General features: G+C 36.0%; 1 protein-coding gene across 2 annotated transcripts in view; it reads left to right on the top strand.

The window, feature by feature from the left end:
• Window positions 1–13,883, top strand: part of IP3K2 (Inositol 1,4,5-triphosphate kinase 2) — a 242,066-nt gene that overhangs the window by 16,871 nt on the left and 211,312 nt on the right. For both annotated transcript variants that reach the window (XM_090406781.1, XM_090406780.1), the window contains exons 2-3: window positions 19–81; window positions 12,013–12,992. In XM_090406781.1, the coding sequence (XP_090262907.1) occupies window positions 12,021–12,992 (972 nt within the window). In that variant the 5' untranslated portion in view covers window positions 19–81; window positions 12,013–12,020. The remainder of the gene's footprint in view (window positions 1–18; window positions 82–12,012; window positions 12,993–13,883) is intronic.

Raw genomic sequence — 13,883 nt, 5'->3', positions numbered from 1 at the left:
TTTGTTTATTTCTGTTAGTGCTAATTTGAATTTGGAGCTGTCTTCATCATCATAATCAATGCTGTGGCATAGGATTAAAGGGTAAGTATTGCATTATAATTTTTTTTGTTATTTATTTTAAGCTCTTAATCGTGTAATTTATTATGTGACTCCTCCAAGAAGTCCAAAGCTCATTGCGTGAGGGCACAACAGTGATATAGTTTTTATCAGAAGATTATTAACAAATGTACACTTTATTTATCAGAATTGCATGGATTTTCAGTATAAAATTTTTACACAGTAGTATAATGAGAATCAGGTGAGGAAGTATTTGTGCCACTGTATGAGGTAGGTGAAGAAATATAAATTGCAGAAAAGAGGTGGTGTGGTAGAATATTTAAGTTGTTGAAAGGATTTTACAATATTTATACAACCGGGACAGCTTAGAGTGGAGAATGAGGGGCCATACCTGGAAGTTGTGTAAAGGTGTAGTGTAGAAAGGGAATAAATATCATTTTTGTTGTTGCGTGAGTGAAATGCATTGCTAGAATTCATGTTTGATTTTGCAGTTTAATTCACAACACAAAAGGCATAAATGGAAAATAAATAAGATATTTGTTTAATTGTTTTGTTGCTAATAATCTGACTGCATGTAGTGCCCATATAAATAATAATCTTCAGAGCATAGGCATTTTGCCATAGTACACACATTGCAACAATTAGATAATAGTGGAATGGCTTAAAATTGTAGGATAACACAGAGAACTTGGATCCTAATTTCATATCTTCTGTTGTTGGATAAAGAGAAATTTATGAGAATTAAGTTGCATTAAGATTACTATGTCAGATTCATGAAAAATTGATACAGCCATATTTGTTGAGATTTGGGGAAATGTTTCATAACTGTTAGTGATTCCAAAAATAGTTATGACTTGTAATGCAACTTCTATATAGCACATTTGGTTTTTTTCCATCTAATCTTCTGTGAAGGGATGTCTAAATCATGGTCTGCTGGTTTGACTTGCCATAACAATGGTCGAGAATTTTTTTGATATCCATCATTGTCTGTTATGTAATCTGTTGTCATCCATTAGGGCACATCTGAAAAGATACCCAGAATGCTTGATAGATGTAAGTCCCATCCTACATTCAAACCTTACATCAAACTATTCCTTCATCTGTTCACCTAAGGATGAACTCCATTCTTTCTCACATCCAGGTGTATATGAAGTGCCCTGTACTTGTGACCAGGCTTACTACAGACAGATAAAAACATCTGTTGATGTCTACCTTAGAGAACATAAGAAATATATTCGCTACCATCATTTTGGCAAGTTGAGGCTAACAGATCACACTTTAGACATTATGCCCCACAAGATTAGATGCATAAAAACCCAAAGCACTGCATGGAAATAATTACAAGTTATTATTATTGTGGTCATGGAGTCAAAAGAAATTGCTGGACATTCACACTACCATTATTCACACAATACCTGTCATCTCTCCTTAAACTCATTCACTGTTGGGGCACTCACAACTGCCTCTAGAAATCCATTCCACTCATTCACCACTCTCCAAGCAAAAAGTCTAGTGTACACACCCTTACTAATCAAACTCTTGCACAACTTCCAGAGATGACTCCCTTGTTCTTTCCCTACTCGTCATGTATTGGAAAATTTTTTTTGTGTCAGTCTTATAGAATCCCTTTAATAATCTTATAAGTTTCTATCATATCCCCTCTTTTTGCCTGCAATTAAACTCTGCAACACACACACACACACACACACACACACACACACACACACACACACACACACACACACACACACACACACACACACACCCACCAGTTTATCCTCATTCCACAGACCTGCCATCAACTTGGTCATTCATCTCTGAATTTTCTCAACCACTTCCTAATCCCCAAGAAATCCAGGAGACCAAATCTGTGCACAGTGGTCAAGATGCAGCTGAATCATAGCCTTATAAAGAGGGATAATAACCTCCATATCTTTACTTGTCAGTGTGCTCTTCAACATCCAAGTAAGCCTCTGAGCTATTTTGCCAACTTTCACTATATGCTATCTGAACATCAACTCTGTATAACATTACCCCCGAATTCCTTGCTTCATCAATTCCTGCAATCCAGTGCCATCAATGTACAAAGTATGTAATATTTTCATCCCATTCCCTTACATTTTGCAACATTAAATTGACAACCATTGCTTTGCCAACACTACTGCCAATTTATTTAAACCATCCTACATGATATTTATGTCACTTATTAATTACAGAGTCTGCCAGAGAGATTGTTTTTGGAAGCAGTAGCAGCTATGAAATGTTCCCCAAACCTCAACAAGTATGGCTATATCAGTTTGCCAAAAATTTGGGAGACAATTGTTTTCTGATTGGTTTAATACTTTAAACTTAGAGTGTTATGAAGGATAATATATACTTAGAATAATATGATATATGAAGGATAATATATATACATCAACAATTTGCTGAACAGATATGCCAGCAAAGGTTGGTCGATTGGTAGAGCCTCTACTACTAATGGCTCATGCAAAACGTTAAGCAAGTTTGAGTGTGGTTAGTAGTTGGAAGGGATCGATCATTCGATGTTGTTGGCACACTTTCCTTCGATGAGTCTTTGGACTCTCTGGAAGTGTCACATAATAATAATAACTTCTCTTTAGCTGATGGGAGATGGCACCATATTAGAACTTTAGTTCGTTGTGTTTTCCATTGTTTTAAACCATTCTTGCTGTTAATTGATTATTGCTATTTGCATACTGTTACAAACTTTTTTGCCTCTGAAGATGCTAGATTTATAAACAGCAATATATTAGCAGCTAAATAATTGAATGTCTTATTTATTTCTTTTGTGTTGCCAATTGCCAACACCTCAACTTTTCTACTTGTATTGTTGAATGGTTTTGTTGAATATGAGGAGTGTGAATGAGTAAAAGCTCAATTGAATTGATATGTGAGATCTGTGATGAGACTCAGTATATACTTGATGTGCAAACTTTGCTAATACTTGAATAAAGGAATCCTGCATTATAGGATTCTAGACTCGCGTTTTAGAATCCTAGAATGCAGTTGGAGTTTTAGTCGATAGGAAATTTAAGTTCAAGGGCCATATAGAAAAGATTGCAAATAAAACTCAGACGATAACTGCAGTGCTGAAACAAACCTCCACAAGTAAGGATAAGGAAGTTAGTTTGCCTCTTTACAAGGCCTTAATATCCCAGTTAGACTACTGATGCTGAGACACAGAGAGAGAGAGAGAGAGGGAGGGAGGGGAGTGCAAAGAAGAGTGTTAAAGATGATTTGGGATTGTGGAATGCAGATTTAGAATTTGTGGGCTGCAAACATTAGCAAACAGGAGAAAGAGGATGATATGATTGAGACTTACAAAATTCTGAAAGATTTATACAGGATACCAATAGATGAAGTTTTTTATATTATTGATTGTGAGGACAGGATGATATAGGATCCATGGAAGTTGAGAATGAATGCTGTCAAGAAGGGGGGGTGGAGGTGAGCACGATTCCTCTTATAGAGTGATGTGTGATTGAAATGGATTGCCTTTGGAAGTGGTGAGTCCAGGTCATATGAATGGAGTCAAGAAAAATATGACAGCTGGTGCAGGTGATATGTGGCCTCCATCAATGAGCCCCTAATGCCATGTAGATCTCTCTCTTAATAATAATAATAATAGTGGCATACTTATTGCTCGGATGGTGGTCATCCATGAGAACCTTAGAGAGGAAAGCATATACAGAGTGGTAGTTTATCCCATCATCCTGGAATTCCACTATTTGTCAGAACTGTTTTGTCTGTTCTGTGCTACATAAAGGTCTTAGAGAGAGAGATAGCTGTGTATGTAGTTCCTTGCTATAATAGACCAACAACATTGAAGTGACTGAGTGCAGCATTATAGTCTCCACTAGATAACCTGGAAAAATATAACAGGAACTGGTATTCTTCTGGGATAATGTACAGAAATGTAACAGCATCTAGAAAACATTTCATCCGACAGAATTATGTGCACTCAAGATAGACCACAATTGTTTAAATGGCAGCAAAGTACTGCATCACTTCTTCCTTGCAAAGGAGCAGATAGGAATGCATCAGACCTTGTCAGCAGATGATGTTATAGCAGCAGAATTTTGCCAGATTTCACAGTACCTGTTATACATGAATAATGTGAGTACATTGTCAGACAGGGAGATCTTTTCCTATCCTTCTAGTGTACTGTATCACTGTTCCTATATATGGATATGCCTATAAAATGTTAAAAAACGTTTAATTTTCTTGACCAAAAAGCTCTGGAATTATTGGGATATAAAATATTATATATTTTATTATATACATATAATCCCAATAAAAGTTTTTCCATGCCTATAAAACGTTACCATAAACTCTTACTGGAATGAAATTTAACTTCATACTAACAATAGAACCAGGGTAAAATAACATCAACATTAATTAATGGATCCATCATGTCTGTAGGTTAGTGTGTAATAGATTTTCTTGTATATTAGGTCTTATGATGCCCAAGTTCCACAGCCTATTTTGAATTGTGTTGTCACCTACATACCTCATTGCTCAGTTTATCTTTTCAGAATTAACATCCATCCTCTATTATTTTTGTATTCTTTTATACTTGTCCAACATCCACCCTGGAGCTAAGTTTAGTAAATGAAGCTATTTTCTTCTTTCTGCATATCCTTTAAAAGCTATTTTAAAAAAATTGCAATTGTATTTGTCTGTTATGGATAATGCAACATTAATCAGAATTTGTGGTTACTCAGTTAGCCATTAGCTTGCAGTTGGAGTCTATGCATTATACAATTATGTTAAATTTCATTCCAGTAAGAGTTTATGGTAACATTTTATAGACATATCCATATACTTTCTTCATGATACAATTCTTCAGCATAACAAAGATAGCATAATCAACTTCTTTCTAATTAAAATACAATATTAATCTGTTTATCATAGAACAGATCTCTCCTTGTTTCTTTTCTCCTTATCTTTTGTAATACTTGATCAGATTTCTGCCTTTCTGCCACAAACACATTACATTTGAACTTCCTTAACTGCCAAATGGTGTCTTATTTTGTTTTAAGGTTTTTATCTTAAATCTTTCTTATCTTAAAATATTTTTGTACATTTGGGGTGGACCAACAACAAAAATACATAAAATTCTTCATTCTGTCCAATAAAAGGCAGTTCAGTTGATTTATGATTACCTCCTGTATGCTTTGTTTCTGTCTTTACTGCAGGTACTTCAGTGTGCATACTTTAATGATCATTTATTCATATAATTTAAAACTTTTTAGTTGGTCATTTGCTAGCAATTAGCTTAATAACTGTTGCAGTTTATGCACTATAACTACATCTTCATATCTTGCTATTTCAGTCAGAGTGCTATCTATAATCTAATGCACAAAACTCATTCACTCAGTTTCTCTTCTTTTGTGTTGTCCTTGAGGACTATGGATAAAAAAAACAATAACATTTATTCACACTTTTTAATTAGTTAGTTGCCAACCATTAGCTACAGCTGGCATACTTATTATCATTGCAGTATGTGCACTACAAAATGTTCATATCTTGGCATGGACATAAAGAGAATACCAATATAGTACCTATGATTGGTACTATATTGGTATGTATTATCAGATTTTATACCTGATGCCACAGAATGAAGGATCTGAAAGCCTATTAGCACATCATTGCTGAGTGTGAGTGAATTGGTAAGAAGAAAGAAGAAATTTGACATTTTTTGAATAGCTGAAGATATTCAAAAGAAGGCATTCTTTTGAATACCTTCAAAAGCTAGACACCAGCTATTGCAAAGAACAGAGCTAGATGGAGTGAAAGAAGAGGAGACATTGGTTTGTTATATCTAGAGGTGGATGGGAAATGGATGCTGACCAGCAGCTGCTCTTGTTTTTACAGTTTGGAAGAAAGTGGAGGAATGATAGTGGCCAATTTGGTAGAGCATTGACTAGAAGTACCAATAGAAGAGCCATAAGGTAGAAAATGAACATCTGGGGGGGGGGGATTAGCAAGAGGGAGAGACTAGAGTGATTCTGTTAGAGAGGGATAATCAGTTAATCTGATTGCCCTCTTATGAATAGCATCAAGCAATGCTAGTGAGTTTTTTGCAGCTGCAGCTATGGCTGAGATGTGTTTGTGTCAGGAAAGGCTGAGGATGCAAGTCAGCTCAAGAAGAGAAGTCTGATCATGTTTTGATATCTGAGTGTTATCAAAAGTAAAAAATTAAAATAAAATAAAGTGAGTTGCTTCTTGTAGAGAAATTATACAGGATTGTGTTTTTGCTAGTGCTAAAGTTCAAAGTTATCCTCATCCCTATTGAAAATTGGTCAGGAGATCAGAGATTAAGACATTAGTTATGGAGGATCTTGTGGCCTCTAATGACTGGGCACTACAGGATTTATCAAATGAGGAGGAGAGAAGCGTGCTGTCATCATCATAGCTATGGATAGGATTTGAAGTCAGTGAGAGCAGATTTTTTATGTACATTAGAAAGAGAATGGGCAAAAGTAAAGAATCCTGCGGTATTATCCCTACATTGGCGGGGAAATCTGATGAGAGGAAATTTACTCTAACAAGTGTTGAGCTCGCAACCCACTTGCTACAAAAGATTGAATGTGGACTATAGGATGGTAGGTTGTTGAGCAGACCCATATACCAAACCAAACCCAGTAAAATGCCTTATAAATGTTGACAGGCACCACATGAATTTCTCCAAACATTTTCCATGGCTTGAGTCCAGAATTGGGTAGTGAATGTTAGAATATCAGCTGTGGATAGAGAGTGGCAGAGTCCATATTGCTGGTCACTAATTAGCTAGTGGGTCTCTAGGTGATGTAGAATTTGGCTGTCGATGTCCTTCTCCATAGATTTTGAGAGAATGGAAGGCAGGCCTGGAAAATAGTTTGGTGGATGACTTTTATCACCTTTCTTTTGAATGTAAGCTTGTTTTTCAGTCAAGTAGGAAAGATAGAAAAGGTGATATAGGACAAGTGTTTCCAGAGCACATTTTTTTAGTACCATAGGCATATGCCATCAGGACCAGATGCAATGTTCATGTCCTGATTTCATCTTAGTTATTTTTCTCTGGACCCTCTCCAGTTTTTCTCCTTCACAATGAAAACCTAGAGATCAGATTTAAGCGCAATAGCCCACGTGAGGTCTAATCAATGCTTTACACAGTGGCACAACCACCATTTAAACCAAGGATAAGCATCTCCTTACCATTGCTTTTCATTATGGTCCATTATCATAACAATGGTGCATTCTGTAGTTTTTACAACACTTGCAGTATTCCCTGTGGATTTAAGGCTACTGTGGTACTGCCAATCCATCAACTCCAGATCTCGAATCTCATTGACTTCCTGAAGCATAGGTCCAAGAATTAGCCAGTTTTATCTGGCTAATTGATGAAGTGTTCTTAAATGGGCCTCATGGCCATTGCCAGCTTAACACAGTAAGCAGGTGTTGCATAGGACCTCTAGGCCAGCACTGCTCATAGCCTAGGCACATTAGACACCTTCCTTCAACAAGAATTCATTTTACTGTGGAAAAAGTATGAGTCTTGCTTTTCTAGATGCATTAATAATAGGCTTTCCAAATGGTAACCTCCTTTTTCACCTTTTCTGTGAATATATGTGGGCTACATATATTAACAGACTTGTTCACCCTCCCTCCTGACATTATAGTATTATTAACACTAACTAGTACAGCTATCTTTTTTTTTTTTTTCCAATGAAGCATCTCTCATAGTTGAACTTAACTACATATGCTAACTACCTCCTTATTCAATGGTACAATTCCAACAGAATCAACAAAATACTTTTCTTCCCTTTCTCTACACACATGCAATAATGATTGCATCCCTATAGCCAGAATTTTGATAAAATGCAGTCTATGTACTGCCTTGAAGCAAGGACTACTTGAAACTGGCTGCCCTTACCCATTCTCCTAAGAACCCACTCCTTCCTCTCTCATTTCCTGTTGTTTATAGATGTCAGTTCCTGCAAGTTTGCCTATTATGGGCAAACTGAAACTCTGCCAATATCCACTTGGAAGAACATAAAAAAATACACATGTAGTCCAGTCTGGTAGACCATGCATTGAACACCATATGCAGCATCAATTGGAAAAAGTCACTATGCTTCATCTCAACAAGATTAAATGTTAAAGGCTTTTTTTTTAGAATCTGCAGCCCTTAAAAAAATCAATGTAATTGAAATAAGCTTGGATAAACTTCCCAAAATATAGGAAACATTAATCCTATAAAAATTTATAATTTAATAAAAATATAATTTATATTATACTTACTGAATAATTTTTGTGACTGAGACAAAATATAGGATACATTACACTGTCATTTAATTCATTTCTTGTGCTGTTTTCATTCCATTAAATATCCAACATGAGAACAGCTCACAGCCTTATTCCTCTACACTCCATAGTACCGTGTGCTTATTAACCTTAAAATTGCAATCCCACTTATTCATCCATGCTAAAAGTCTATTGAAATCTTCCTAAAGGGAGTTAACATCAGAATCATATACAGAGGATGATCGGTTAACGAACATAATCTGTTCAAAGACTATGTTCACTACCCTAATTGTTCGTTAACTGATCATCGAGTTACCATAGATTTTTATGGGAATTTGATTACTTCGTTCTGGAGACCCAAAAAAAAAAAATTATATAATTTCTTACTACTTTTATTTATAATAAGAATAATACATACATACACAGTCTTGCATTTTCATCAATCATGTTTTCTTTATCCATTCATGGGGCGTTAAAGAATCTGTCCAATGTCAGTTGCTTTTCTCTCTTCAGGATTTTTCGGAAGTGATTATTAGCATCGTCATTGTAGAGATCCCCAAGCCTATTGACCTCGATGTGGTTTGGGTGCCATTCTGAGACCGTTCTGACATCCTCCCACTTCAAAAGATCTTTAATAGCAGATGTCGGCATTGGTCCTCTTTCATCTTCCTCTTTTTTCAGAAGAAACCACATCTCGCTGAGTTTCTTGGTGTTCTTCATTTAAGAGTTCTTGGAGGTCTTCTGTTGTCAGATCATTTTCATGTTCCATTGTGAGCTCTTCAATGTCATCTTCATTCACCTCCAATTCCAGATCTCTAGCAGTTGTCACATCATCTCCGTCTCCCTGAATGCAGGATGGACACAGCTTTCCCCAAGCAGAATTCAACTGTTGTTGAGTGACTTCTGACCACGCCTTTTGAATGAGCCAGATAGCTTCAAGAATATCAAATTTTTCTTTCCAAAACGTTTTTAATGTCGTCGTTGAGGAGAACTGGCATGTTTCAAAACACCAGCGAAACAGTGCTTGAGTGTACAATTTCTTGAAACCCACAATAACCTCTTGATCGATTGGCTGAATCAACGAAGTGGTATTTGGAGGCAGAAACTGAACTGTCAGCCAGGGAAAGTCTTCCAGCAAATTATCTTCAGGGTCTTTTGGGTGTCCTGGTGCATTGTCCAATAACAGCAGTGCTTTCAATGGTAATTCATTGGTCTGAAAGTAATCCTTGATGCTTGGGGGCACAAACTTTAAACAGCCTTTCTTTGAAAAGAACCTGTGTGACCCATGCCCTTTCATTTGATCTCCACATCACCGGCAGTCTTTCTTTAATTATGGAATTTTTGTTGAATGCTCTAGGGTTCTCAGAGTGATAGACAAGAAGAGGTTTAAGCTTCATATCACCACTACCGTTAGCTCCCAAAAGTAACATCAGTCGGTCTTTCATGAGTTTATGCCCAGGAATATTTTTCTCATCTTTCGTGATGTTGGTACGGTTCGGCATGCGCTTCCAAAATAAACTAGTTTCATCACAATTGAAAATTTGTTGTAGACAATATCCTTCTTTTTTAATGAATTCTTGAAATTTGAGACAGAACTTCTCAGCATCTTTATCTGCACTAGCAGACTCACTGTGCATTACCACATGTTTAATGCCAGATCTCCTTCTAAACTTTGCAAACCATCCAGTGGTAGCCTTGAATTCTATCTCCTCATGTGACGAATGTGGAGTTTGTTTCTTCAGTTCTTCAAAAATTTCTCTAGCCTTCTCTTGAATGATAGTCATACTAGTTACATCTCTTTTCATTTCCCTTTCTTTTATCCAAACTAAAAGCAATCTCTCAATTTTTTCATGGATGGCACATCTTTGTTTCTCAGATGTGATTTTCGTTACTCCTTTAGCTGCTTGAGTCTTCTTGATTATGTCTTTCTTAGCTAAGATTGTGCCTACTGTAGACCTGTTCAAGCCATACTGCCTAGCAACCTCAGACATCTGCCCACTCTCTACCTTGGCTATTATCTCTTGCTTGGTTTTCTATGGTGAGCACAATTCTTGACACTCCACTCTTTTTAGGCTCCATAATATTATCAGTTTTTTTTTTTTAAATAAAAAGTTCAGAAAAGCACTTACAAAAATTCAGAGAACAGAAATCAACTAGCGCACAAAAAGGTTATGTATATAACTGTCAAAGTCTCATTCTAGAAACCATTCATGGATGGCAGTAAAATACAGTTCTACAAATCTTACACACAGCGTCGCTTCTTCTTGTGTTTGTTCTGTGAGGTGTTTGTTGTCCAAACATAAAAATCTTTCATGAAAGTGTTTGTTGTCTGATTTGTTCGCAGTCCGAACTGTTCGTTACCCAATCACCCACTGTATATGACTTTTGCATTACTTCAGACTAGTGTGAGCCAGATCTAGAAGAGATACCAAGGCTCCCACTGATGAGACCTCAATAAAGGTTGAAACTGGTGTGAGTAGTGGCCCTTCCCATAATGCATAGCATTATACATGTCTGTAAGGATATGTGCCTTGCATTATGAGATACCAAGGCAATTGATGTAACGTCATTAGCCTCTATATACAAGTAGCCCAGGGCTGAAGTTACTTTACATGCAGACTTTGTTTTCTTACGCTTGGATAAAGAATGAAACCAAGAGTATAGTTTTTGGCATCTTTAATTCATTAGTTATGTTTCCTTTCTGAGAGCACTCTACACAACTAATGGTGGGACAGAATTAAAATTAAAATAGCAATTAAAAGGTTATGTTATTTTAACATAACATGCCAGCCTCGTTGGCCGAGTGGTTAATGTATCTGCTCTCCAGCCAAAAGGCTGCGGGTTCGAATCCCGCCATGGATGTTTGTGATTGTCTGTGAAAATACTAGTGGTGGTGGTTGGCAGTAGATGGCATTGGTGTAGATGATGAAGGTAGTTGGTTGGTGGATTGGTGGAGTTGAGTGGTGGAGACAGAGTAGGTACCCTCCCTCGATGAGTCTTTGGACTCCCTGGAGGTGTTATATAATAATAATAATATTAAAATAACCTTTTAATTGCTTTAGCATAAGAGGAACTCTTCTGTTTATAAGCATTAGAAGATGAGCAGAAGGCCTTCATTGGTTCAGGTATACACCTGCAAACTTGAGAGTTAACTAGAACTTAGATTGTAAATCTTAAACTTTACTACATATTTATTGACTTTTATCAGCACTGGTCTCTGTGTGTCCACTGACATCCAAATAGACCAAGAGCACAACTCTCTGGATAGGCAAATACTACTCTTAGATAACATCTTTTAATTATAGTAGTATCATATTGAGCAACTCTTATGCAAAAGATTGCCTGTCACTCCTGAGCCATATATATAACTATCCCATTTACTCAAAATTCATGTTTATTTTTAATCCTATCTTTTGCTTCCTTTAACTGTTGGTCAGTTTTTTAATGACAGATTTTCTGCTAATAAATGAAATGCCATACTTTATTTGACCAAACAAGATACCTTCATTGTCTCAAAATTCCCTGATTATCAATATTTAATTGCAAGTATATATTTTAAAATGGTAATTATGAATATATTAATAAAAAATTAAGTGAATTTGCATAGTCTCATTTTGTGATTTTTTTCCTCATCATTTATTTCAGTTTTTGTTATGAGGTCAGAAAAACCTCATCATTTGGGACTTGATATGTCATCCAGAATGAGATCTTACAGTGTTGCTACAAAACATCCAAAACCTCTTCCATCTTTTGGTAGGTCTCCTTCATTAGATCTACTTCCTACTAGTCACCCATCTTGTGACCTATCATATAGATTTTTGCCAAATTGTTGTAATGAGCAGAAAAGTGAGGAAACTTCAAAGTTTTCGTTAGCATGGCAAAGTGCTCATCTTCAACAGCATTGGGTACAAGACAAGAGCACAAAATTACAGCCTTTAGACAGATCGTTGTACACATTGTATAAATCTAGTAATTTTAGTAAACTGATCTGTAGGCATACAATTTTTCATTCTGTACCAACAGTCTTTAGAGAAAGTCAGATGTTGCAACGTGACCTCTCTGATCCAGAATTAGAAATAGATTCGTCACAAGATTATTTACATCCATGTATCAATCCACTTATTAGTGCAAGTAGAAAATTGTGTAAAGATAAGAATGGTAACCCCATAGATGTTAAATCTGTTGGAGGTGATATATGTTTAAGGACAGGAAGATCTCAGATTTCCAATTATGTTTTGACTGCTGAGGAGGATATATCTGTTTGCAAGGCATCAGCTTTAATGGATTCTGTTAGTGAAACAGCGAACTGTCTTTTTTCTAGTGATCATGTATATAGAAAAAAATCACTAACTTCAGTGCAATCTGCATCATGTCCCTCACTTGCCATGCCATCTGTAATAGTAAGCGATCATAGTTCAGGAGAACAGCCTCTTCAAGAACAAACAGAAGAATGTTCACAAGGTTGCTTGTCTGTTACACTAGATGACATTGATAAATCCTGCCAGTCTCGAAGACTCTCATCTTGTAGTTCTGCTTCTAGCCTTTCAACTTTATCATTAGACGATGATACATTCCAGAGTGATGGCAGTGAATCTTCTATATCAAGCACATGTGTTACAAAAAAAGTATGTATATAAATTTTGTATTATGTTTTTTTTTCTCTCTCCTCCTTATTGTGAATATCTTATTGAAATACAGTGATCTCTTAATTAATCCACCTTCAAATGAATGAACTTTACCAATCTTTGAATGGTTTAGTGAGTCAAATAACTTCTAGTGCAGCACCACAATTGTACTTTCAGTTAGCTAACCCTTCAGTTATCTGACTGACAAATTACTTTCTTGCTGTGATTGGATAATTGAGAGATTACTGTATTAAAGTTTATGTAAATAGAAAGAATATTTTTTTAAAAGTAATAAAATCTGAGGGGTGTTCTGAAAGCAACATCTCCATTGTTGATATCTTCCCACCCAAAAGATATGTCAGTGGGGGGGAAAAAAAAAAAAAAAAAAAAAATATATATATATATATATATATATATATATGACAGAATGATCATTGACTCGGTTAACATACATAGTTTTATGAAAAAAAATTGAATGACTAGAACCGAGATTTAATTAAAAAGGTTTTAATATAAACACACTACTAGTTTCGGCCTGTAACAGCCTTCTTCAGGTGACATTATAAAAGAAAAAACACTAAACATTGAGGGTTAAAAGACTATGAAAAACATAGACAGTCTTAATACATAATTAGCATTAAAACGTTGTAGTTGTATTTGAAGCTGTTCTTTCATTTGTTGCATTGTTGGGAGAGTGCGTGCTTGCTGCATCACGTGAACGCCAATACATGATTACAGCTGAATGACTATCTGGGAGGTTGTAGCTTAAGTTGTTATTTAGATGAACAGGATTGAAGATGATTTCTCTCGATTCCACAATTTTTCTCTCTATTTCGTCACTGCAACGGAAGATGTTTGTAGATTTTTCCCAGCAGACTTTGTGACTTTGGC

The sequence above is a fragment of the Typopeltis vanoorti genome, chromosome 17 (genome assembly GCF_054136105.1).
Source record: "Typopeltis vanoorti isolate ZY-2024b chromosome 17, IOZ_Tvanoo_1.0, whole genome shotgun sequence".
In the NCBI taxonomy this organism is placed as follows: Eukaryota; Metazoa; Arthropoda; class Arachnida; order Uropygi; family Thelyphonidae; genus Typopeltis; species Typopeltis vanoorti.
The sequence above is the reverse complement of the archived record's forward strand: the minus strand, read 5'-3'. Positions and strand labels throughout refer to the sequence as shown.